At 56.3% G+C, this 23,844-nt stretch overlaps 1 protein-coding gene across 5 annotated transcripts; it reads right to left on the bottom strand.

Moving 5' to 3' along the window:
• Positions 1–1,105: 1,105 nt before the first annotated feature.
• PODN (podocan) lies at positions 1,106–22,605 on the bottom strand. Of its 5 annotated transcripts, none has more exons than XM_081144642.1 (11): positions 21,853–22,192; positions 15,975–16,291; positions 14,626–14,719; positions 13,231–13,295; positions 11,559–11,668; positions 10,330–10,486; positions 9,908–10,023; positions 8,656–9,313; positions 5,639–5,787; positions 4,508–4,712; positions 1,106–2,038 (listed from the first exon to the last, which is right to left on the bottom strand). In XM_081144642.1, exons 2-10 carry the CDS (start codon positions 16,284–16,286, stop codon positions 4,535–4,537), a joined length of 1,839 nt encoding a protein of 612 aa, XP_081000768.1. In that variant the 5' UTR covers positions 16,287–16,291; positions 21,853–22,192; the 3' UTR covers positions 1,106–2,038; positions 4,508–4,534. The 5 variants fall into 5 exon arrangements, with proteins under 5 accessions (XP_081000768.1, XP_081000770.1, XP_081000766.1 ...); XM_081144644.1 differs by lacking the exon at positions 21,853–22,192 and adding an exon at positions 22,522–22,605 and having other exon boundaries at positions 1,113–2,038; XM_081144640.1 differs by lacking the exon at positions 21,853–22,192 and adding an exon at positions 22,311–22,380 and having other exon boundaries at positions 1,113–2,038.
• Positions 22,606–23,844: the final 1,239 nt, after the last annotated feature.

Genomic DNA, 23,844 nt, shown 5'->3' with positions numbered 1-23,844 from the left:
CTGAACTGTGTTCTTCATTCTCCTCAGCCCCAGGGTGCCTCCAAGAGGCTCGAAGGGGGCAGAGATGAACCCTGGCCACATAGCCTGTTCTGGATTCACTTTGAGGATAAGATACAGCTCAGAGGGGTGAGGGGAGGGTCTTGCACTGTGGAGCCATAAAAACAATGAAGCGAGGGAAGAACAGGCCTCCCAAGGTCACTCAGAGAATCAGGAGAGCACCTGCCTCCCAGCCCCCAATTCCTTAACTACTTTCCATCCCCCTCCCAGGGCCATAGTCTGAGGAGTCCAGGAAGGGCCCTGACCCCAGGATCCCCCTCCCACCGGGGGAGCATCCTTCATTAGGGCCTAAGCAGCTAGGAGAGGTCAGATGTTAGGCTCCGGTCACTCCCACCATCGTGCGAGGACTTACTCGCCCCTTCTTTGTGTCACACACATCTCTAGGCCCTCTGAGTAGTGGAGTGCCCCACCACGGGCAGGCGTCTGCTCTTGCTTAGGCTCAGCAGCAGCATGCTTATACACCCTAGTAGCCAGGTCACTACTTCCTGGGCATCTCATCCAGGGGCTGCTCTGCCTGTCAGAGGCTCTCCCTTGCTCTGAGCAGGGTGTCCCAGCTCTGCCCTGTTGGGGATAGTGGGCACACTGGGCATGTCCGCACCTCTTCCCAAGGCTCTTCTCCAGCTCCCAGGCCTGCTTTGGGTCCCCTTGCCACCTCAGCTGTCCACTATGGGACAGACCCCATCGGTAATACCCACTCAGTGCACAGGCGACCCTCCAGGTGAGGCCAGCTGAGCAGCCCAAAGCCCACAGGTCCTTTGCTCGGATGCTCAGCCTCCAGGAGTACATAGTGAGCACCCAGGCCAGTGGGGTGGTCCCACCCAGCCTGTTCCCCACAGTGCTGGTGGGTCACACATGCCTTCGGGCTTCCTCACCTGTGATTATACCTTGTGCCCCTGAACCTCTGCCTATGGGACTACTTTGTAGACCCCAAGAACTAAACTTTGCACTGACTTCTGCTGGTCTGGACAGGTGCTGAGATCCCTGTATCCTGTCCACCCTGGCCGGGTGCCAGCTCAGCACCTGGTAGGAAGCACACACAGACATGGCCACAGGCTGCCAGACAGGGCTAATGCATTTATATTAGTTTTTCTGTAGAAAAAAAAAATCAGCTTTGACGTTTTAATCATTTTTCTCTTTAAAAAAAGGAACCCAGAACTCCCTGCAGACCCAAAGAATAAAAAACAGTGCCTCATGGGTGGGGCCGGGCCCTTCCTCCTCATTCAGCCCAGCCCCGAGACCTTCATCTCACTCCTGCCCATGGCCCCTGGCAGTCCCAGGAGAATTCCCCCCTGGCCTTGCCCATCCAGGATGTGCTTGTGGCTGGCCAGGGCATGGCAGGGAGCGACTCCCTAGCAACTGGGGGGCAGGGCAGCAGTCCTGAAGGTTCCTGTCCCCAAAGGGAGGGAAGAGGAACAAAAGCCAGCTTTTGTGAGTTCCAGAGGGCAGCAGGCGCCTGGCCGCAGAGAGCTCGGAGATAACTCTGTCTTCTCCAGAGGATGGACGGACAGACGGACAGGCAGACGGCAAGCTGTTCTGGCCACTTCTGGCTGTGGCAAGAGCTGTTGGTGGCATAGGCCAAGGAAGGCCATTTGCATGCAACTTGTGTGTGTGTGTGTGTGTGTGTGTGTGTGTGTGTGTGCGCGCGCATCTGCATGGAGAAGGAAGTGGGAGCCCGTGCATGCCAGGGTGGGATCAGGCCCTTTCCTGAGTCTGCGTGATTCAGAGGGCGTGATGGCAGTAGTGGGTGTGGGGTAAAGAGTGAGACCCTCTGGAGGGCAATGTGTGTGTAGGTGTGTCGTGCTCTCTGCAAGGGTTTGGCTGTGGCACGAACTGTTGGAAGGGGTGTGGATGGGAGACTGTGTGTTCAGCTTGTATTGGGGAATGTGGGTGGGTGCAGTGGTGGGTGCGTCTGGAGTGTGGCAGAGTGAGGGCTCACAGGGCACAGGCACGTGCTGCAGAAAGGGGTCCGATGTCCATCGTCCTGCAGAACATGTGGGACAGTCAGGGAGGCCAGAGCAGACCCGCCAGCTACAGCCTGCCTGAGGGAGGTGGATCAGAGCTGGGGAGCCCACTTGATGGTGCTCTGGGAGGACCAGATAACTGCAGGCCAGAGGGGAAGTTGCCCCTGGGAGCCCAGAGCCAGTGAGAGGTACTCATGTTGATGTTGCCAGGCCTGGAGTGAACTAGAGGGCCTTTGGGTCCCACTGGACACTCGGGGGGCCTCACCCAGGGCTCTGTTCAACTGACCTGACCATGGCAATGTCCTCCAGAAGCAGCAGATCCTTTCCCACCCCAGGACTCCACAGCCCCCTTGTGAGGTCCACAGCATCCTCACTGAGTGGCAGTCACCCCTGTTGCTGACCCCTGGCTCTGCCTGAGGATAATGCCTGGAGAGAAGGGGCTCCACCTTCACAGCCCTGGACCCCTGGAGTAGAGGAAGATGACCTCCAGCACTGCCCCTGGGCCTTCCCTCTATGCACACTCTTCTCACCACCTCTGTCATCACCCATGAGGTCTTCACACCCCTCAGGTTCCTCTCTGCCCCAGGCCCTACTTCAATTCAACTTCCTAAGAGTGGCCCAGTGGCCTCCCACAGCCAGACCTTGACCCTAACCCCCAGCTTGGCTCATCCTGATATCCCTCTAACCAAACCTCTCCACCTGGCTGCTTGCTGACATCCCAGTGCCCTCCTCCAACATCCCCTCCAGCAGCCCTGCCTGCCAACCCCTCCCACCTGCACCTCTTTCCCCTCCCATCCTAACCCCCAGGATCCACCACTGTAGACAGTCTCTTGCCAATACACTTAATTTCCAGTTTCTTGCCCTCCTGTCCCACGCACCTGGTCAAAAACTCAGCCATAGATGGATCCAATTATCCATCCTCACACCCACCCCTGTCTGCTCTGCCCCTCCTGCTGCACAGAGAAAACAGAAGGCCAAAGGCGTCTGGCTGATGTGACTTTATGTCCAGCCACCAAGCCACTAACCTGTGACTGCAGCTCCTCAGTCCTCTGTCCCTCCTGCCACAGTGGAAGGAGCACTGACCTCCTGCTAAGGCAAGTCCCTCCTACTGTTTCCACAGGGACCACCAAAACACCCTGCTCTCTTCTCTTGTATCTTTAACTCCTCCCTCCACATGGGCCCTTCCCCATCAGCATTCAAACAAGCTTTGTTCCTTAAAAAAGGCCCAACATGACTGAGCCCTGCCTGAACTTCTTACCCCTTCCCTGTACCACTCACTCTCATCTTTTCACAGCCAAACTTCTTGATAGAGTTGTCTTCACTCCCTGGATCCACTCCTTTCCAGCCACTCTCTCTACCTTTATTGTCCTGAGGCTGATCCCCACAAGGTCACGGGTGACTGTCTTACAGATAAACACAGTGGGCCCTGGGCAGTGCTCAGCTCCATCCACCTCTCAGCAGCACTGACACAGTTGATTCTCCCCACTGTGCATGTATGCATAACGTGTGTATACATAACACTCATGTATATGTGTGTGGACATGTGTGCACATAAGGGCCCATATGCATCGAGATGCATCTGTGCACATATTCTACATCTGTAAATGTGTGTGCATGTGTGCAGTGTGTGTTCCACAAATGTGTGCTTTGTGGGTCTGTATGCATGTTTAGACATGTGTGCATGAGCATGGGTACATGTGTGTTGGTGCACTTTGTGTAAGTACGGGTGCTTGTTACATGTATGTGTAAACACCCTCTGCTCTGGGCTGTCTGTGGCTTTCCTACCTCCTTCTCTAGCTGCTCCATCTCAGTCCCCTCTGCAGGCTCCCCTCCCCTGGCCATGCTCTCTCACTCCCCCCCCCCGCGAGCTCCCCCAGCCTCCTGCAGCCGCAGTGACTGTCTCAGGCTGATGTTGCCTGGACCCCACCTCCAGGCCCGATCTCACTTCTGAACCCCAGACCCATATATCCAACCCATCCCTGGACACCTCCCCCAGTACCTTTCAGGCCCCTCAAACTCAGCATTCCCCTAATCAAACCTGTTCTCTCATCCACCCTGAATTCCACCCTCGGACCTGGGCCTTGCCTCTCCCTCACCCCGTGTCCAGAGGGACCACTCAAGTCAGCCTCCCCAATCCCTTTCAGGCCCATCTGCCTGTCTGCAGCCTCACCTCCTGCCCATAATCTCTGGCTTGGATTCCAGCAGTAGCCTCTGCCTGGGCCCCACACCCACTCCCTGCTTCCACATCTCAGGCCCTGTGTGTGACCATCAGGGGGCACTCACCCCCTGTGGAGAATCCCCCTGGCACAGGCCAGCCTCCGGGGGGCTTATTTTACCCAGCTCTCCACCCCCAGCCTGCTGCACAGCAAATGCTCTTATAGGCCCACAAATGAATGGTGGAGCCTGGGGCAGAGGGTGAAGAATGGACAGAATGGCCCTAGACTGGGTCAGTGACAGGAAACTGGCACCGCTCCACACAGACCACCCACCTAGGTCAGATCCGGTTCACCTGGTCACTATCGCCTGTCCTCCTCCTCCTCCTCTTCCTCCTCCTCCTCCTCTTCCTCTTTTAATCGGTCCCGGTCCTTGGAAACGTCGCCAAACTCAAAGTTGCCTTCTATGTCCAGGACCTGCAGGTGCTTCAGCCTCCGGAAGGCGCTCTCCACCACGGAGCCCACGGCCAGCTTGTTAAACCTGTACGGCCACCCACTGGGGGTCAGGGCCAGGAGCCCAGCCCCCAGAGTCCCCACACTTACCCTCTGCAGGTAAAGAGGAGGGGATGGGCCACAGAAACACAAAAGGCAGAGGGCTGGGGGGCACTGTCTCAAGGGGAGTCCAAGCTGTCCAGTGTGGCTATAGCTTGGGGGGACAGGGGCTGGCCCTGGACCACTCATCCACACAGTGAGGGCAGACACAGGAACCTCCTCTCGCCTGCCCTCTGGAATCAACTTCGAACCTACTGGGTGGGCCTGGGTCACCCTGGTGCCTGGTGTGAGGTGGCACACAGGCAAGGCCAGAGCCATGCTGGGCCAGGGACATACAGGCTGGGGGAAGGCAGAGGCTGGGCTCTGGCCCCAAACCCCCTCAACTCTCTGTGCCTCAGTCCCCTGCAGGAGCCAAAGCACAGGTCACACTCCACCCCAATGCCACTAAGCCTGCATCCTTCTGGGCCACAAAGCCCCTGGGAGTGTACATTCTGCCTTTCGCTGATGTCTCCTCCTTTCTGATTTGAGTGATAGAAGGTGGGGATGTTGGCAAGAACCTTCCTCGCTCTGCTGTATGGAAGCTCCTTATCTCCTTGGGGAGCTGGGTCCCCTGAATCATTCTAAACTCCCAGAGCCCAGTGAGGACCTGGACATCTGCTGTGCTGGGTCTGATGCCCAGCCAGCTGTGGACATGACATCATCGATGCTCTCTGGGCTTCAATTTTTCCAGCTATAAATTGGGAAAGATGCTTTCTGGGATCCCTTCTTGCTACAGTAACGTCAATAATGCCCACCTGCACCAATTGGCTTTGAACATTGACTTCTACCTGCAAACTGTTCCCATGTGCTTGACTATCCCACTAGAGCCAGGGCAGGCCCCAGGGGGGCACTGCAGGGCCAGAGGAGACCTCCTACCTGAGAAAGATCCCCTTGAGGTTGGGTGTAGAGTCGAAGGCATTGGCGGGCACGGTGCTGATCTTGTTGTTCTGCAGGTACAGGTACTCTAGCGACTCAGGGAGCCCCCCAGGGATCTCTGTGAGCTGATTCCCAGCGATGTCCAGCAGCTGCAGGGGCAACCAGAGAAGTAAGAACACTTAACAACTTGCAAAGACCCCCACTAACCACCCCCCAACATATCTAAATCTCACCATAACCCTGTGAGGTGGGATCTATAACTCTCCACATTTTCCAGATGGGGAAATAGAGGCTCAAAGAGGTTAAGAGATGTGTCCAAGGCCACACAGCCTGTACAAGACCAGAAGCCGGTGCGCCTGACTCCAAACCTTTGTTCTGCTGGGCTCCTTCTGCCTTCCCACGTGGATTCACAGCCAGGATGTCTGGCCATCACAGTCCTTCCTCATTAACACACGTCACTCCCATCAGACTAAAGTCTCCAGAGGGCAGGGGCCAGGGATCCTCCAGTCTTTGAATCTCACCCCACTTATGCCAGAGGAGGGTGGGATTGGGGGCTACACGAGTGGGGCTGCTCATTCGTGGACCTTGGGGGCCATATGGGCAGGGTCAGTCTCAGAGTCACCATGTGCCTACAGCCCAGGAAGCAGGAAACCAGAGAAATGGGGTGGTTTTCCCAGGGAGCAGACCTAGATGTGAACACCTTCATCTAACACACACTTGTGCAGCCCCGGGTGGGACTCCCTCATTTCTAAGCTCCCTTCCTCCAACAGGTGGCGGCCCAAGGTCAGGAAGCTGGGGGGCCGAGAATCCAGATTCAACATTCAAGAGAAGCACAAGCTTGCACCATAGGGGGCCTCCCCATCACCTCTCCCTGCACACAGGGCTCCCTGCTCCCCACCGTGTTCCCTTCACACAGCTCCAGCACTTCCTCACTCATTCCACACCCTCTGTGCCCAAGGGTGCTGGGGACATGGAATCCACTGAGACACTGCCTCCAGGAAGCCAGGCTGGCAGGGGAGATGGACACAGAGTCTGACAATGACAGCTAGTGAATGAGAGAGCCTGGAGGAGGAGCCTGACTCAGCCTCGGGTCAGGGGCACTGACAGCAGCCAGCACAGGTAGGGGCTCTGAAGTAGTGGGAACAGCTGCTGCTTGTAGAAAGATCCAACAGTAAGAGGAAGAATCTGCCCCTAACAGACACCCCAGCCCTGACTGAACTCATCCAGGCCCAGGGAGTATTTAACCTGCCCATCATTGGTGGCATCCAGGGGAGGTGACACCTGAGTCCTAGGGATATTACAGGCTCCAGGAGAGGAGTGACCCTCCATCTGTCTTATTCCCTGATGGGTCCTCAGTTCTAGAAGTATGTCTGCACATGGCGGGGTCTCAATACAGACTGTGGAATGAATGAATGAGTCGACAGGGTGGAAATGATGCTTTCCAGCAGAGGGGCCGGTATGAGCAAAGCCCAGTGTGTCTGGAAAAATAAGAAACTCAGTTGGAAACAGGGCAGAGCAGGCCTTGAAGGCCATGGCAAGGATTCTGATCTGGGTTCTAAGGGCAATGGGGAGCCACAGAAGGGTTCTGGGCAGGAACGTAGCTGAGCATATGTTTTTCAAGATACCCTTTGATTGCACATGGAGTGAGTGCAGCAGTAGAGAGTTCCTAGGAAGGTTGGGTCCAGGCAAGAAGTGGGGATGGGTTGGGGAGGGGTATGGGCAGCAGGGATAGAGAACTGGACAGACTGAGATGTGATGGAAGAACTGTCAGGCGATAGTAACAAGGGGCATTATGGGGCAGACAATGTGAAAAGGGGGTGTCAAGGCAGCTTCCAGGTATCATGTGTGCACCAGGGGGAATGGCACGCCCTCAAGTGAGATAGAAAATGCGGGAGGAGCACGTGTGAAGGAGAAGGCAGTGGGGTTTGGGCCCCTTGAGAACTGGGTTCCTGGGGTATATATACCTAAGAGGGATTGATTGGCACAGGTGGCTGGATCCTAGTGTCTGGCAATCAGCAGGGCAGTCTGGGTGCGGAGAGACCCTGGCTTTCGCTCCTGCAGGGCCAGCTGCCTCCCCTGACTCCCACCCTGCTCCATCCTCAGAGCTCTGCCTCCCCTCCCTGTCCCCCACTCAGACATCCCTGTCCTGACAGCTCCCCCTACGAGCATGGACTGTGAGTCTAGCAGGCCAGGGCCCTGGGTCCAGCAGTAAACACACCAAACTAAAATGCCTGCCCTTATTCTAGAGAAAAGAACTGGCAACAAACAAGCAAACAGATGACCTAATGCTGGGGAGGGATGAAGGTTAAGAAGAAAAACAAAACAGAGGAAGGTGGTAGGCGGTGAAAGAAGACCCCCCAAGGAGGTGACATTTGAGCAGATCCCTAAGAAAGAGGGAGGAGCTAGCCCTGAGGACATCTGAGGCACACAGGACTGCTGTGGCTCAGGCCCGGAAGCTCCTCGGTGGGCCTGGCAGCACCTTGCCCTGCCTCCCAGGTTTCTCTAATGAAGTTCCCTTTTGGCCCCTCATTGAGTGGGGAGGTTTCATTGTAAAAAGCTCAATTCCTATGTCCTGACACCCTGCCTGACTCTGACCATGGCCACAACAGCCACCCCTGCTGCTCAGACACCTCAAGCAGACTCCCCAACCCTATGCAGACCACCTCACTGGCCTTACCGCCCTCCCCTCCCCCAAGCCCAGTCTTCTCTAGGCACATATTCCAGTGTCTGTGGGTGGGTAAGCTTGACTTTCCTGCCACCTGAATTGCCCCTGCCCCCAGTCCTCCTGAACCATGGGCCTCTGCCTGTAGCCATGACCTCCCTTTACCCCCATAGCCCTCCTCAAGCCTGTACCTGCAGGTAGTGAGCTCTTTCCGGCCATACCAGCTGTATTCTGATCTTCACTCCGTACCAGGCATGCCAACCATATTCTCTGCATGGCCCAGCCCACCTAACCTAAGGCCTGGCCTCCCCAGCTGACACTGCCCTCATGCCCAGGCCCTGGCACTCCCCCTTACCTGCAGATGGGCAAGGTCGGCCCAGGCGCTGGGGCCCAGGGCCCGGCTGCGTAGCCGGTTGCTGGTGAGGTAGAGCTCACGCAGCTGGGCCATGCCGGCCAGCGCCCCGCGTGCCAGGGCAGCCAGATCATTGTGCTTGACCTTCAACACGTGCACGTTGCGGGGCAGCCCGGCCGGCAGTGTGTGCAGCCGGTTGCCAGACATGTCCAGGGAGCGCAGCAGGCGCAGCTTGCGGAAGGCGTCGCGGTGCACCAGCGGGCTGGTGATGCGATTGTAGCTGAGGTTCAGCTCCTCCAGGAAGTAGGTGGTGGCGAAGTCGTCGCGGCCGATGCCTGTGATCTGGTTGTGCAGGATCATGAGGGTGCGCACGCGGCGAGGCAGGACGCTGGGCACGCGCTCCAGCGCGTTGTTGTACAGGTGCACCGTGTGCAGCCGCTTCAGGCCCTGGAAGGCCCGCGGGTGGATGCCGTGCGCACGCAGCTGGTTGCTGTGCAGCAGCAGGTACTCGAGGCTGCGGATGGGGGTCAGCACATCTGCGTCCACGCTCCGGATGGCGTTCTTCTCCAGGTGCAGGAGCACCAGGCTGCGTGGCAGCCCCGCGGGGATCCGCGACAGGTTGTTGCTAGACAGATCCAGGTACTCCAGGCTGGAGAGCTTCCTGGGGCGAGGGTGATCAGGACAGTTGGCAGGAGCCCACGTAGCAGGAGCCCACTCTCCTTTCCACTATTTCCTCAAGGGAGGTGGCAGGGAAACTACCCCTAATTCATCCCAGTTCTGCCATTTGCTTACTGAGGGACCTGAATTCTCTCCAAGCCTCTCATTGGATTACTCAACAGCACTAGTGTAGGAAGGCTTAGCATGGTTTCTGACACATAGGGGTTTATTTGAAGATCAATTGTTTAAGGCCTTTTTTTTTTTTTTTTTTTTTTTTGGCTATTCTGGGCCCTAAAAAAAATAAAACTATGTTTACCTTCAACAAGAATGTTTGAGTTTCTATTTTGTACAGAGAAGCCAGCCTCTGCAAACGCTTCCCTGCCTCACTGGAATTTTGGCAGCTCCTACCCATACACATCACTTGTTCTGTTCTTGGGGACAGAAATGTCAGCAGAGTCACACGCCTCAAAGTTCCTTCTCCAGGGAGACTGGCCAGGGCAGGTGGGCGAGAGATGTGTGTGAGAGGGTCTGGCTGGGTGGGCCCTGGGAGGAGCGTCCCCGGTGCCTGGTCCTGCTGAGGGCCCAGGCAGGGTCTTACCAGAAGGTCTCGTTGTCCAGGCCCTCATCAGTCAGGTAGTTGTTCTGCAGGTATAGCTCCCGCAGGTTGCTCAGCTCACTGAAGGCACCTGGTGGGATCTTCTCCAGCTTGTTGTTCTGGGGGATGAGGCAGTGAGGAGGGGAGCATGAGAGACAGCCAAGGGGCAAGGTCAGAGCCCTGGAAGGAAGTACGGGGAGGGATCTGAGGGAGCCATGAGGAGCAGGCCCAGGCCTGGAGCACTCTGGGTATGGGACTGACAGCCAGGTGCCCAGGCTTCTGCCTGCTTCTTTGTAGTGGATGCTGTGCCCTCTGACATGTGCCCAAGGCCCCACAGCCTTGCCACTGTGTCCATGTGGGCCTGGGTTCTTCCCTGGCTACGGGACCCTGAACTGGGGATGCCCCATCTGCCCTCTCCCTCCTACCTTGAGGTGCAGCTTGTAGAGGGCAGGCGGCAGGTGCTTGGGCACATGGCGCAGGAAGTTGCTGGACAGAATTAGGATTTCGACGTTGCTGGAACCATTGAACATGTTGTCTGGCAGCCCAGCATCTGCCAGCTTGTTGTTGTGCAAGTACACAGACCTGGGGGGTGAAGTTCAGGTCCTCACCCACCCAGGCCCCCAAATCACCCCTGGCCCCAGTGTCCACTCACCTGGTGAGCCTCCAAACCTTGCTTAGGTTGGGTCTGGGGCCTAGGGCACCCTCCTCCCATATGAGGAACCTCTGCAAATGTAGTCTCCCCTGTACAGCTGAGGGAACCAAGATCCACCAGAGGTTGCTCCACAAGTTAGTGGCAGAAATAGGATTTCCTGACCCCCAGTTCATGCTTCTCCATACCCTTCAAGGTTCTCAGTCATTCCCCAACTGTCACAGCCCTGGAGTACCTGCCTGTCACCCCCACATAGCTGGCTCTGAGTTCTGTGGAACCTCCTGAAGATGGGGAGTGTCCCTGACACCTCTTTGTCCCTGATGCCCAGCACAGGGCCTGGCTCAGAGAAGGTGACATCTCATTCACTCAGCAAGTATACAGTGAGTGCCCCTATATGCCAGGAAAGTTCTGGACTCTGAAGATATAGCAGTGGACACAACCAACAAGATCCTGCCCTCATGGAGCTAGCATACTAGAGGGCCAGAAGACCCAGAAAAAAATACATAGATCATTCTCACTGTGTGCCTTTCTTGGGCCTCAGCCTTCTCATCTATGGGATTGGACTATGGGGATAGAGAGAATAGAGTGAGGTGACAGATTCAGGTACAGAAGCGATACCAGGAGTGGTCAACCCCACCAGCACCACCCTGCCCTGCTCATTCCTCCCAAGGCTCTGCCTGTTGGGAGGTGCTTTCTCCCCAGGGGCTGAGGAAGGGGGGAAGCACCCTCACCCAGCTCCCACAGTTCCACAGACATCACCCTCTGTCTTGCCTCCTGGATGGATTCCTCCTCATGCTTGAGGTCTCAGCCTTTGGAGTCTGTGCCCCCGCAGGCCCTGGGCGTCTCTCACCATAGCCTTGAGCACAGGGCATCATGCCCATACTGCACAGCAGTCCCTCCTCCGGGGCCTATCTGGGTCCTCTCTGCCTCACTCAGGGTGGCAGCCTCTGCTCAGCTCCTCCCCCTTCCCCAGCCTGGGCCCAGGGCTCCCCTCTGACCTCTGACCTCAAGTTTGGCTTCTGGCCAAATGTGAGCCCATAGATCTTGGTGAGATAGTTGGCAGCGAAGTCCACACTGATCAGAGTGTTTGGTAGGAATCGAGGTGCCAAAGTCAGCTGGGAATGGAAGAGTTGGGGCAGAAAGATCAATGGAGGGGAGGAAGTCGGCTCTGGGTCCCACTGCCTGCTGCTCATCTAGGCCCCTTCATTTGTCTCCTCCCAGCAACCACAGCCATCTTTCTAAAATGGAAACCCATCCACTTCCTTTGATAACACAAACACAGAACCTCAGCAGCTCCCCACGGCCCTGAGCTTGGCATTCAAAGCCCACCAGGCCTGTCCCTTGCCCTGTCTGTCCTTCTGTTCTCTACCCTCACTGGTCCCCAACACTGGCTCTCTGTCCAGCCACAGTGAGCACCCACGCTTTCCCGGACACAGCCCACAATGTCCACCCTTCATTCATTCAACAGTAGAGCCTGAGTCTACAACATTCCAGGCACGTTTCCAGGAGCTCGCTGGGCATGTCCTGGGCAACAAGACAGAGAAGTGCCTCTGCCCGCCCCCCAGCTTCCATCCTAGTGAAGAAGACAATAAGCGGGGCAATAATAGTCTCTGCTAATGATCACTGCCATGCAGGGCCTTCAAACGGGCTGAAGACAGAGCCACTGGGTTGGCGCTCAGGGAACAGGTGACAGGCACTTAAGGCATGATGGCACCATAAATGCCCTCTGAGAGGAGAGCAGCCAAGGCAGCAGGAGCAGCAAGTGCAAACCCAGCATGGGAGGGTGGAGGTGCCAGGGTTTGGGGGCTGAAGAGGAGAGAGAGAGAGAGAGAGAGAGAGAGAGGAGCCATGTTAAGAGAAGCAGGGGGAAGTGTGGCTTTCGTTCTGGGCGGAAGACAAACCCACTTAAGGACTTAAACAGGAAGGGGGGATGTAGGAGAAGATCGGGCATGATTTTTAAAGGTCATTCTGGCTGCTGCAAGAAGGGTCAGCAAACGAGGCAGGGTTGCCCAGTTGCTAGATAGGTGGGGGGAGGGGCTGCTGTGCTGCTGGAGGTGGTGAGCTTTGCACTCAGACCAGCAGCACTGCAGGTGGTTGGAGACGCCCTTTACAGAGATGGAGAGAGCGCAGAAGGACTGGGGGCTATGAGCAGGGAGCAGTCCTACTTCCATCAGACATCTAGGGGAGACAACTAGGAGGCAGAAGGATCTTTGAGTCTCGAGTGGAAGGAGTGGAAGGGGTGGGGCAAGGCCAATATGGAGAGAGTTCAGAGAGAAGGGGCCAGGACAAAGCTCTGGGGTACGCCAAGTATTCTGAGGTTGTGTCTTTGTGCCTTTTCTCATCCTGTCCTTTCTACTTCAGTGTCCTCTGCCTCAAATCCTGTTACCCTTAATGGCCCTTTAAGTGCTATCTCCCCAAAGTCCTGAAAGTGCCCCTGCTGCACGGAGAAGAGCTTCCACCCCCCTACACTCTTGTAAGCCCTGGCCTCTGGCTTCATTAACCGACCATTCTGATGCCCTGGGTTAAGGGGTGGGGTATGGGGCTGTGTCTGTGCAGCAATGGGGACCCAGTGGCCAGCCCAGAAGACGCCTCCCCCACCCCGTGAAAGCTCCCTAAACTCAGTCTCTGACACCAGGGGGCGTGGGCAGCACACTTCCTCCCTGCTGCGGCCCCTCACCTTGTTATTGGCCAGGTACAGGTAATTGAGGTTGGTCAGATGCTCAAACGCCTCCTCCGGGAGCCCTTCAAAGGACAGGCATCGGTCAGAGCCCTGGATGAAGGAGACGCTACAGGGGAGCACACCAGCACCAACCCCCCTCCCACAAGCCCACCCCGCTGGCCAGGACTGGGGAGGGCACTCCCTGAGGCAGGTGTGGCTCTGCCCTCTTCCCAGCCAGTCCCACAGGCCTTCCCGGCCCCTTGCTCACAGGGGCCCAAGCTCACAGGCGCAGGTGGGAAATGCACACCGAGGGGTGACTAATCCTTCACCTGCTCAGAGCCACCTGGGTGGGAATGGGTCCCTGTAAGGTCAGGCTGTGGGACAGAGGACACAGACTGACATCTCCCTGCCAGGAAGTACTCCCCTGGGGGCAGCCCCACAGGATCTGACCTTCACACCCCACCCCATGGGAGGGCATGGTTTTAGCCTTTGAGCCTCCCCACCACCTGGCCTGCCCCTGCCCCTGCCCCTGCCCCTGCCCCTGCCCCTGCCCCTGCCCCTGCCCCTGCCCCTGCCCCTGCCCCTGCCCCATCTAGTGTCAGGGCTCAGCTGTCTGGGATCCCGGCCAGGCTGGCCCTTCTCCAGTCCTGAGGCCAGCCCATGACTCTAGGTTCCGGGATCCCAGACCCTCAGATGCTGGGACTCACCCAACTATCTAACAGGAGGGAACAGTTATGTAAACTGTGCAGCATCCCTCCATGGAACAGTCCGCTGCTGCTGTGTAAAATGACGGCCACGGGGAGTTTAGCAACGTGAGAAATGCTGCTGAGCTAACTGCTGAGTGAAACAAAGTACTTACAATAGTTAAACTACCTTTACTATAAATTCCGTTAGGAATGAGAGAACGCAGGGACACAGGACTACGTTGGATTGTGATGGTGGTTGTACGACTGGATGAATTACTAAAACTCATTGATTGTACCTTTTGATTGGGTAAATCTTATGGTATACAAATTGTACCTCAATAAAGCTGCTTTTTAAAACTAGAAAGAAATATACCGAAATGTCAACAGTGATGAACTCCAAGTGGCAGAATCATGACTGGGGTTTTAGTTTTCTATATTTTCAAATTTTCTATTATAATCAAAATTATTTTCAACATCAGAAAAAAAATCACTTTTTAAAATTTGAGGCCTCTACAACTCTTTGATTCTAAAGACCTTCTGTGAACTGAAGAGTCTACGACAAAGGTCTTTGAAGCCTCTCTCCTGAGTCAACTTCCAGGTTTCAGAGACACCCAGGAGTGGCTTTTAGGCAACACCCAGGACCCACTGCCAGCCCAGCCCTGACCTGCTCTTTTCTATATCACGGGGTCTGCAGGTGCCCCATCCCCGGCACTGGGTGACCCCTCACCTCGGGAAGTCAGGCGGTTGTTCTGAAGGTTCAGAGTCTCCAGCCGGTGCAGCCGGGAGAGCTCCTCTGGGTAGATCTTCTCCAGCTGGTTGTTCTGGGGGGGGGGGGGAGATGAGGAAGCAGCATGAGGGGTAGGTCCAACCCCATCATCAGCCCCAATCTCAGGAGCCAGTCCCTCTGTTGGGCACCTCTCTTGGGATTCTCCCCCATGGTAGATAGACCCTGGGTGCTGGCTCTGGGCCTTGCCCACATCTGGGTGCTAGAGGCACAACAGACATGTGGGTCCCACAGTCTAAGAGCCCACACATGGGTGTCCACAGGCAGTTCAAACTTGGAGTGTCATCCCTCTTCAAACCTGCTCCCTGCATGTCCCACTGGGTGACAGCCCGTTCTCCCAACTCCTACTCCAGAAACTACTTTGGGTTCCCTTTCTGGGCTCTGCGTTTCCCACTCCCCTTGGAATGCTTTAAAATCTGGGTCTGGTACCACCTCCTCCAGAAGCCTTCCTGGGTTGGATTGGGAGCTAGGTCAAGAGCTGCTCCAGGCCTCACATTAGTCCTTCTATCTCCATCTATCGCTCTCCCTACTTGTTTAGGTCTCTGCCTCCCCCACAACTGGGAGTACCTCAGGGCAGGATATGTCCTCCCTATGAGCCCCTAAGTCCTCCCTTTGTGCCCAGCACCTCACACAGGACCAGAGGTGGAGAGCAGGTACCCAGGAGATATTTTATGAATGGAGGAGTGAACGAACCAAAAATAAGTGCTATTATCAACTTGTCCCTTTCCCTGGTAGGCTACCCTGGCCTTGAGCTCCCACCACTGCCAGCCCAGGCCCACAAGGCTGTGTGACTGTGGGTGGGTGACTTCCCTTCACTGGACCTGATCTCCTCTGGAAATGGATGTAACAGCCCCTTCCTCTCCCCGGGGCTACTGGGCCACACAAGGGGGATCAGGTGCACCGGTGCTCGTGGAGTCCCCATCTGGAACTCCACGTCCCACTTCCTACACCTCAGCTGGAGAGAGCACTCTATCAGGGTCCACTTTGCTCTTGTTTTCCTGGCCTGTAATGGGTCTGGGGGTCAGCTGCTGGGCAGGTCCGTGTCCATTTCCAGATAGGGCCTGACTCTACTTACGAGCTTCAGCCCAGACTCCTCCCAGTGAAACAACTCTGTGACTGGGACAGGTATCAGAGTGGGGACACCTCAGCATGGAGCCAGATCCTCGGGTCTGACCTGGCCTAATACCCCAGGTCTGGGGGTGGGGAGCCAGGAGCTCTATGGGTTCTGGGCAAGCAGGGAGCTGTGAGCACAGGGGCAGCCCCTGGTGACCGCTGGTGCAGTGCCATCTCACCTGCAGGGACAGGTGGTTGGTGTGCTCAGGCAGGTCCCCTGGGAACTCACGCAGGTCGATGCCACCACAGTCCACAACACCCTCCTGGGAGCAGGCACAGTCTCGGGGGCAGTTAATGGTGGCTGGGCCAGGCCCCGGCTCCTCAGGACTCAGGACCAGCACCGGCTCCTCCTCCACAAATTCATTCTCTTCGGGGCTCAGGCTGTGGGCTCCATTTCGGCCAAACACAGGGGCCCTCACGGTGAGCACACGTCCTAGCTGCAGCTGCAGCGGCAAGAGCAGCAGGAGCAGCAGCGCCCTGCTCCGGGCCATGGTGCCTGCGGGAGGGGTTGAGTCAGACCCGCCTGGGAGCCAGGGCTGACAGCCTGTTGGGTGTAGCAGGCACAGGGCTAGGACCACAGAAGTCGTAATGGGGCCCTCTGGGCACCAGGCAGGGCCCACTCTAGATCCTGTCCTCAGCAGCATCTGATCTGGTGACTGCAGCCCTCCCCTCCCCACGCACCCCATCAGGACTGCCCTCTGGAGGGATGGGGGTGAAGTGAAGCCCTGTCCTTAAGCAGGTCTGCAAAATCTCCCAAACCCTCAGCAGGCCTGACCCCAAAGAATCTATACTCTTACTTTACAGAAGGGAAGCTGAGGCTGGCTTTGCTGAGCTCTCCAACAGGCAGTGCTGGGAGGCCTTGTCCTCCTCCAGCTGCCACGGGCCACAGTGGACCAGACCAGCAGGGTGCGTCCCAGCTCTTGCACTTGCCATTCTAGGATCTTCAGATCTTGGCACTGCCTGTCTTCCAACTCTCCCACCCACCTGCCCCAATTATACAGGCCTATTTAGTAGCTCCTCTCTCCAGGCCTTTGCATATCCTGTTCCTTCTGCCTGGAATGCCCTCCTCCTCTCTTGTGAAATCAGCAAGTTCTCCAAGAACCAATTCCAGCACTGTGTCCCCTGGAAAAACTCTGAGATGCCCCAGGGTTCTCCGTTACTGTGTTCCCCGATAACTTGGCATTAATTGGGTTGGGTTGTGAATACATGAAGGTGTCTTTCTCCCACAACAGGGCTGTAAGTCTGAGTGGAGAACCAGGCCAGAGCCAGGGGTAGAGAAGGCATCAGTGGATGGAGCTGCTGCCCCCAGGACCTCCCAAGTCTCATTCCTGGTGTTTGACCCTCAGCTGTCCTCACCAGGCCCTGCTGTGCTCACATGATCACTGCCACCTGCGGGAGAACACTTCCCAGCATGGTCTTCTGGGGCAGCAGGGACGGGACATAGAGGATGGCTTCAGGCCATTTAGGAAGATGCTGGTCCCATTGTCCCAGCAGCCCATGGACAGGGCTGGTCCTGGGAGTTCTCTTCAGGGACTCACTCAGAAAACCTCTCTGGGGTGTGTTAAGTTGTGACAGAGGGTAATTCAAGTTCACTAACCGTGGAGTCCCCCCCCACCCCAGTTCCCTCACCTTCCTTATCTTACAGATAATACGCGTGAACTCACAGCTTCTGCGAGTCCACAAGCACCTGGCACCTATTAGGTGATGATGAGCTGCTGTCGGTGCTGCACCAAATACAAGCGCAGGCATATGGCGAGTGTCCAGGCCTGGGGGCACCACTCCTCAGTCAGAGCCTCTCCCCCTCCCATTAGGTCGGGGACCAGAGCCCTTCTAAGGGCTCTGACAAGGTGGTGGCCCTGGGAGGTAAACTGGAAGCTTGATGATGACGCTGATGTCTGGTTAAGAAGGCAGGATCTGGAGCAGACAGCCGGGGCTGCAAGCTCAGCCCTGGCTCTCACCAGCTGTGGGACCTTGGGCAAGTGTTGTCACCCTCTAAACCCCAGCGTATTTACCCACCTCTGGGCTGGTAACAGGGTCATCCTAATGGGAAGACTGTGAGAGTCAGTGGGATAAATGTATTGCACACAGTAAGTGTTCAATAAATGTTAGCTCTTCCCACCACTAATACCTGATCTGTGGGCCTTGTTCACATCTCAGCCACTCCATTGTCTGCTCCAGAAACGCCTGCTTCTTACCCTTCCCTGTCTAGATCCGGCTGTGCTTTTTGGTCCAGTCCCAGGTCCACCTCCTCCCAGAAGATTCGAAAGGTGTGAGGAGAGAGAAAAGGGATGGCAACCAGACTGGCTTGACCCTACAGGTCCTCAAGGCCTAGGCAGACTTGGGCCCAGTCCTGGCCTCGTAGAGAACCAGGGAGCCCAGCACACATAGTCCCGGGCTCCAGGGATGAGTCGGCTGCAGCCTGGCCTTATGCCCACCCTACCACACCCCTTCTCCCCCATCCCCTGACTAAATGGGCAATAAATCCTCAGCCAGCCTACAGACCATCATTCCCACAGCACATTATAACCCCCCAGCAAGCTCAATAGCCTTCAGCTCCTGGAGCCACCAGCATTAGTCTGTCTGACCCTCCTGCAGAACAGGACTCTGGGAGGGGGAGGTGGGCAAAGGCACAGGCCTCAAATTCAATCAGTGCGGAAGGCCAGGCGAAAGGATTCTCCCCACATATCCTGTGCACTCACCAGACCAGCTATTTTTCCTCCCTCACCTTCAGTTTTGTGTCTGTAAAGATCTATAAACTGTATCTGTAAAAATATTTAATTTATATTAACATTATGAGCCATATTGAAAATGTTACCATCACCACTTTATAGATGAGGGAGCTGAGGCCCAGCGGGACTGGTCAATGTAACACAGCTGTTAAACGCAAAGCTGAGCTTCCAGCCTGGGTCTTAACCACAATGCAATGGTTAATGCAAAACACAGCTGGGCACTGAGGATCAGGCATGGATGGCTCCTGCCCTTAAGAAGCCTCCACCTGCACTAGCCAATGTGGTGGCCACTTGTGGCTACTGAGCAATTGAAATGTGGCTAGTCTAAATTGAGAGGCACTATATGTGTAAAATGTAGTGTGCACGGGTTTCAAAGACAGTACCAAAAAAAATGTAAGATATCTTATTAATATTAATGATATAAAATAGCTCATTTATTTATTTATTTCATCCTCACCTGAGAATATATTTTTTAAAATTTATTTTTAGAGAAAGAGGAAGGGGGAAAGAGAGAGACAATTTGATCAGTTGCCTCTTGCATGCACCCTGTCAGGTTAGGGAGAGTGACCCTTATCTTTGGGGAGATAAGAAGCTGTTGAAGAGGAGTGTGGCAGAGGCAGGCTTATGGATGGACCAGTGGGGACTTTTCAGAGGCTGTGCAGTGGTGCAGGCAAGGGATACTAAGCCTGTTCTGGACAGACAGGGAGGTGCTGGGCTGCAGGGATTCAAAGGAGGCTAAAAGACAAGGCTTAGAGAGAGATGGCCCCTCCTCCCAGCTTGACCAGCCGCCCTCAGGGCCTTGGGATCCTGGGCAACTCCAATTCTACCACCTGGTTTGCTGTGTGACCTTGGCCACATCACTGACCCATCAGAGTCTCAATTATTGTTGTTGCTCTTAGAATGCTGAGCAACATAAGCCCCCAAGGCCCCTTCTATGTGCCCAGCCATGTGGAGCTGTGTGTGGAAGAATAGAGGAGACAACAGACCCCTTGTCTCTGGAAGTCCCCAGAGCGAGGAGCTGCCCTGATGAGGAACAACTCACACCTTCGGGAAAGCAAAGGCTGGATGAGAGGGGAAGCTCAGTCTGCGCTGAGCTCTTTCCCATGTGGAGAGCTTTCGTGACAGAAGAATGTAGGTCCAATCCTGAGCCTGGATGAGTCACTTCACTGCTCTGAGCCTGTTCACTAGTCTAGGCCATGGAGATGGGAACTCCTCATGAGGATTAAATGAAATGACATGCCCAGCTGATGCTGGCACCCAGCCAGTGTGACATACACACAGGGGGTTACTGTTACTGTACCTGGAACCCACCATCCCCCTACCCCAAATCCCAATGCTCTAACTGGCTAAGTATGAGATTAAGGCAGGAAGAAGGAAGGGGAGGGCAGATCCTCAAATCAGGAGGCAGATCCTCAACCCGCAGCACCACCTCCCTCCTCCACTCAGATTCAGTAAAGACTGGCTGATCACTTGCTCTGAGCTGGGCCTCTAACAACTACCTCTTATGGACTCCCAAGAGAAATCCCAAGACTAAGAGTTGGTCTTCCTATTTTGCAGACAAGGAAACTCGGGCACAAGGGGTGCCCATTGCTGCCTATCCCCAGCAAACTCCTACTCAAACGCCCCTGCTCCGGGAAGCAGCTCCTGCCCCCGTGGCTGGGTTAGGGAGTTCCTCGGGACTCCCACAGCACCACTGGCCCACATGGAGTGGGTGCTCAGGAAATGTCTGCTGAATAAAGGAATGAATTTGTGAAAGGCAGAGTTGGAAAAGACCTGCAACATTATCTGGTCTGCTCCCTCGGTTTACACAAGACCAGGACTAGAATTTGTGTCTTCTGACTCCTGCCAAGAGCATTGAGCCGGTCTTGAAAGGTGAGTAGGCGTTCTCCAGGTGTAAAAAGGGGAGGAAAGGCACTCCAGACAGGGCACACACAAAGGCACCCTGTGGGGATGGGGAGGAGGCATGCTTAAGGAAGAGTAAACAGGATGAAGGTCCAAGTCTCCAAGGGCATCCGCTGCTGTGCTAAGGTGTTGGTGATAGGGAGCCATCAAGGGTTCCAGGCAGGTCATGGTCAGAGCTCTTATGTTTGACTCTACCAGGCCTAAAGGTGCCACCATTAGTCACCCGTACCCAAAATTCAGATAAAAGGGGACAAAGTATGCTCCTACAAGCTCTCATGAAAAGTCACGCGAATCTGACATTTCCTAACTTGCATTCTAGGCTAGAGTAGATTGGGCCTTAAAAGGGTACAAGCCTGCCCAGGGGCTCCCCCGGTTCACACCAGTGGTGTCCTTGGAGCTGGGTAGATCACAGCTTCACTTTCCGTGACCAGCCCAAGTCCAAGGTCTGTTGCTCAGGCTGCGGGCCCCTGCGGCTCCCCGATGCACTCCAAGCGCCGCGCGCATCCCTCCGTGCTTCCCAGACGCGCACGGTCAGCGCCGCACGCACTCTGGTCCCCGCTCCTCTCCAGAAGTTTGGGCTGCAGCTGCCTCCCACGCCCTGCCCCAGGGGCCACCAGGAGGTCCCCGCCGTCCCCTCCTCTCCCACCTGACCGCGCATCGGGTGTTCTAACGCCGCGACCTCGTCCCCGCCCCAGGCCCGGCTGGCGGTTCAGGGACCTACAACCTGGGGCTTTCGCCGCCTTAACGGGAGGGCGCCGACCCCTCTGCCCGCCGGTTGCTTTCTCCCTCCTCAGTCCAGCGGGGAGGCAGCCTCTCAGACCGACAGACGGACACCAGGCCGCCAGCTGAGAGCCCGGCTCAGCGAGTGCGCCGCGCGGGGCTGGGGAGCCGAGCGACAGGCGGGTCGGGAGGTGGCCGCGCGGGCTCTGCCTCACCTGTCCGCGCGTCCTGGAGGCAGATCCCTGCCCTCTAGGCCTCAGTTTCTCTGTCTGTAAAGAGGGCGAAGTGTGGACTGGCTGGGATGAGTGACGTGGGAAGACACGAGATAACTGAGCCCGGGCTCTAGATACAGGGGCCCACGCCTCTCCCCGGTTCCACCTGCCCCTCGCACGCTCTCCTGCCCGCCCGCGTCCTTCCACTTCCCCCTCCCATTCGCCCTCAGATTCTTTCCAGATGTGTGCAGCGGGAGGGGCCCGGGAGCTTGGACCAGCCTCTGGCCAGACTGGAGAAAAGGCCCCTGCCAGATCCGGATCGCGGAGGGGTCGCACCCCCGAGGGAGAGCTCCCCGCGGCGCCCTCGGTGCAAGGCTCGGAGGAGCGAGATGCGGCGGCCCCACCCGGGCGGCCCGCACCAGGCGGGAAGTCCGAGTCCCCCGCCCAGGCTCGGCCCGGACCCCTCGGCCCACCCGGCGGCCCGCGCCTGGTACCTGCTGCGTCCGGGCGCCGCGCCGCGCCCCGCCGGCCGAACGCGCTCCCCCGACTCTCCGCTGCGCTCCGCGGGCGCGGGCTCCTTCCATTCAAGTCGAGCCGTGAGCTCGGCGCCGCGAGTTTTGTTGTGGGTTTTCTCCTCCCCGCCTCTCCCCCGCCCGCCCCCCCGCCCCGCGTGCATCTGCTGGACTCCGGCCTCCTCCGGACACGGGCGGAGGGTCCCCATAGGCGCGGGAGGGGAGGCCTGCCCCTTCCCCACGCTGGACTTGGCCTGGACCCACTGCCCCGGGAGGCAGAGCCACCGGACCGACCCCTTCCCCGTCTCGGCCCTGCCGGGGCCGCCGCACCACTCCTCCCACCACACCCCAGGAGACTGGAAAGGCGGGGTGTCTGGCCCGCAACGCTTTCTAGTTCCCAGCCTTCCGCAGTGGAACTGGACCCCCTTTAGGCCCCAGACCTGCACGAAGGACGGGGAGAGGGCCCCTTCCATCAAATGCCTCTGAGCTCAGTTTCTTCCTCATGACAAATTTTGCAACCGCTCCAGGCGCGAGTACCTTTCTGTTCACTCTCCCACCCTGGGGTCCTGGGCCGTGGCTAACAAGGCTGCCAGCCAAGCCCCGGCTGAGTCCCTTCCCGGAAAAGTTCCCCGCCCTTCCCACACTCCTTACCCCCACATTGGCTCTGGTCTCACAGCCTGCTGAGCCTTGAAAGAAGGTAAATTGGGCAGGGAGTAGGGTGCATGTGGATCCCAGTCACAGGGAGACAATGGGGGTGATGAGTGAGCCCTCACCGTGTTGCTCCCAGGAGCTGAAAACGTTTCCAACTCAAGGAGCATTAACTACTAGCAGCTGAAGCAACACTGTTTGGCGCCAGGGGCTTTGGCAGTTGTACCCGGTAGGGCTGGGTTTAGGTGGTACTTGGCACCTCCACTGCCTAACAAGGCTCTCCCCTTATACCTGCTCTGGCCTTGTGGGCAGGGCACCCACAGCTACCTTACCCAGCTGTCCTCCTACTGGACAGGGAGAAGTAACTCAAACTTGGGATCACTTTCTCAACCTAAATTGCCAAGGCCATGAATGAATGAACGGATGAACTGCTCATGTAAAAGCTCCAGGCCCTTCACTGGCTTCTGCAGCCACATGGTGATTGTACCACATGCATTACTCTCTAATTTTCACAACCCTGCAAGAGAGGAATGGGTGTTGTCTCCATTCACCAATAAGGAGAGCCTTAGAAAGGATGTGAATGAGTGAGTAAAACGGCAAAGTTTACCTTTCCCCACAGCCCAAGTTCTTTCCATGATGCAAACAGGCAGGTAAACTTGAGCAGGCAAGTGCAGAGGCTGGATTTGAACTGAGGACTGTCCATTTCCATTATCTCAAAAACTCAAGAATTTAGCAAGAATGGGAAGGGGAAATATTTTTCCTTCTTTGGTCTCATATTCTAATTCTGAGCTCAAACTTATGAGCATTGGTATGATTCACAGATTGGACAGGGGCCAACACAGAGATGCGCATATCTCCTCAACACTGAGCTTAGAGTCAAGTGGAGCTAGAACAAGGTACCCATGAATGAAAGAAAACGTACTAGAAGAACAATGAGAAACAGCACATACTGAGCGCCTACTAAGTGCCAGGCACCGTGTTAAATCCTTAAATATCGTAATCATCCCAACCCTGTGGGGAAGGCATTCTGCTTCCTGTAACTGCTGAGGCCAGCCAGAGGGCTCACCACATGTCCAGCCGCCCTCCCCGACCCCAAGAAATAGGCTCGTCTGTGGAATGCCAAGCCAGTGCATGCCCACACCTACTCTGTGGCTGTCCAGTGCTGTAGACACGAGCTAAAATCACATGTATGAAGTATAATATGGAGGAATCACTGAGTGTCTCTGGTGGAAAATGGAGGCGATCGTGGTGCTCTAGAAGCAAATCCTCTAACTTTCAGAAGGGCTGTAAAGACAGGATTGAGTTTGAGGTGTAGGTTTCCTGAAT

The sequence above is a fragment of the Miniopterus schreibersii genome, assembly GCF_964146895.1.
Source record: "Miniopterus schreibersii genome assembly, chromosome: 8".
NCBI lineage: Eukaryota > Metazoa > Chordata > Mammalia > Chiroptera > Miniopteridae > Miniopterus > Miniopterus schreibersii.
Note: the sequence above shows the minus strand (reverse complement) of the source record. Positions and strands in the feature narration are given on the sequence as shown.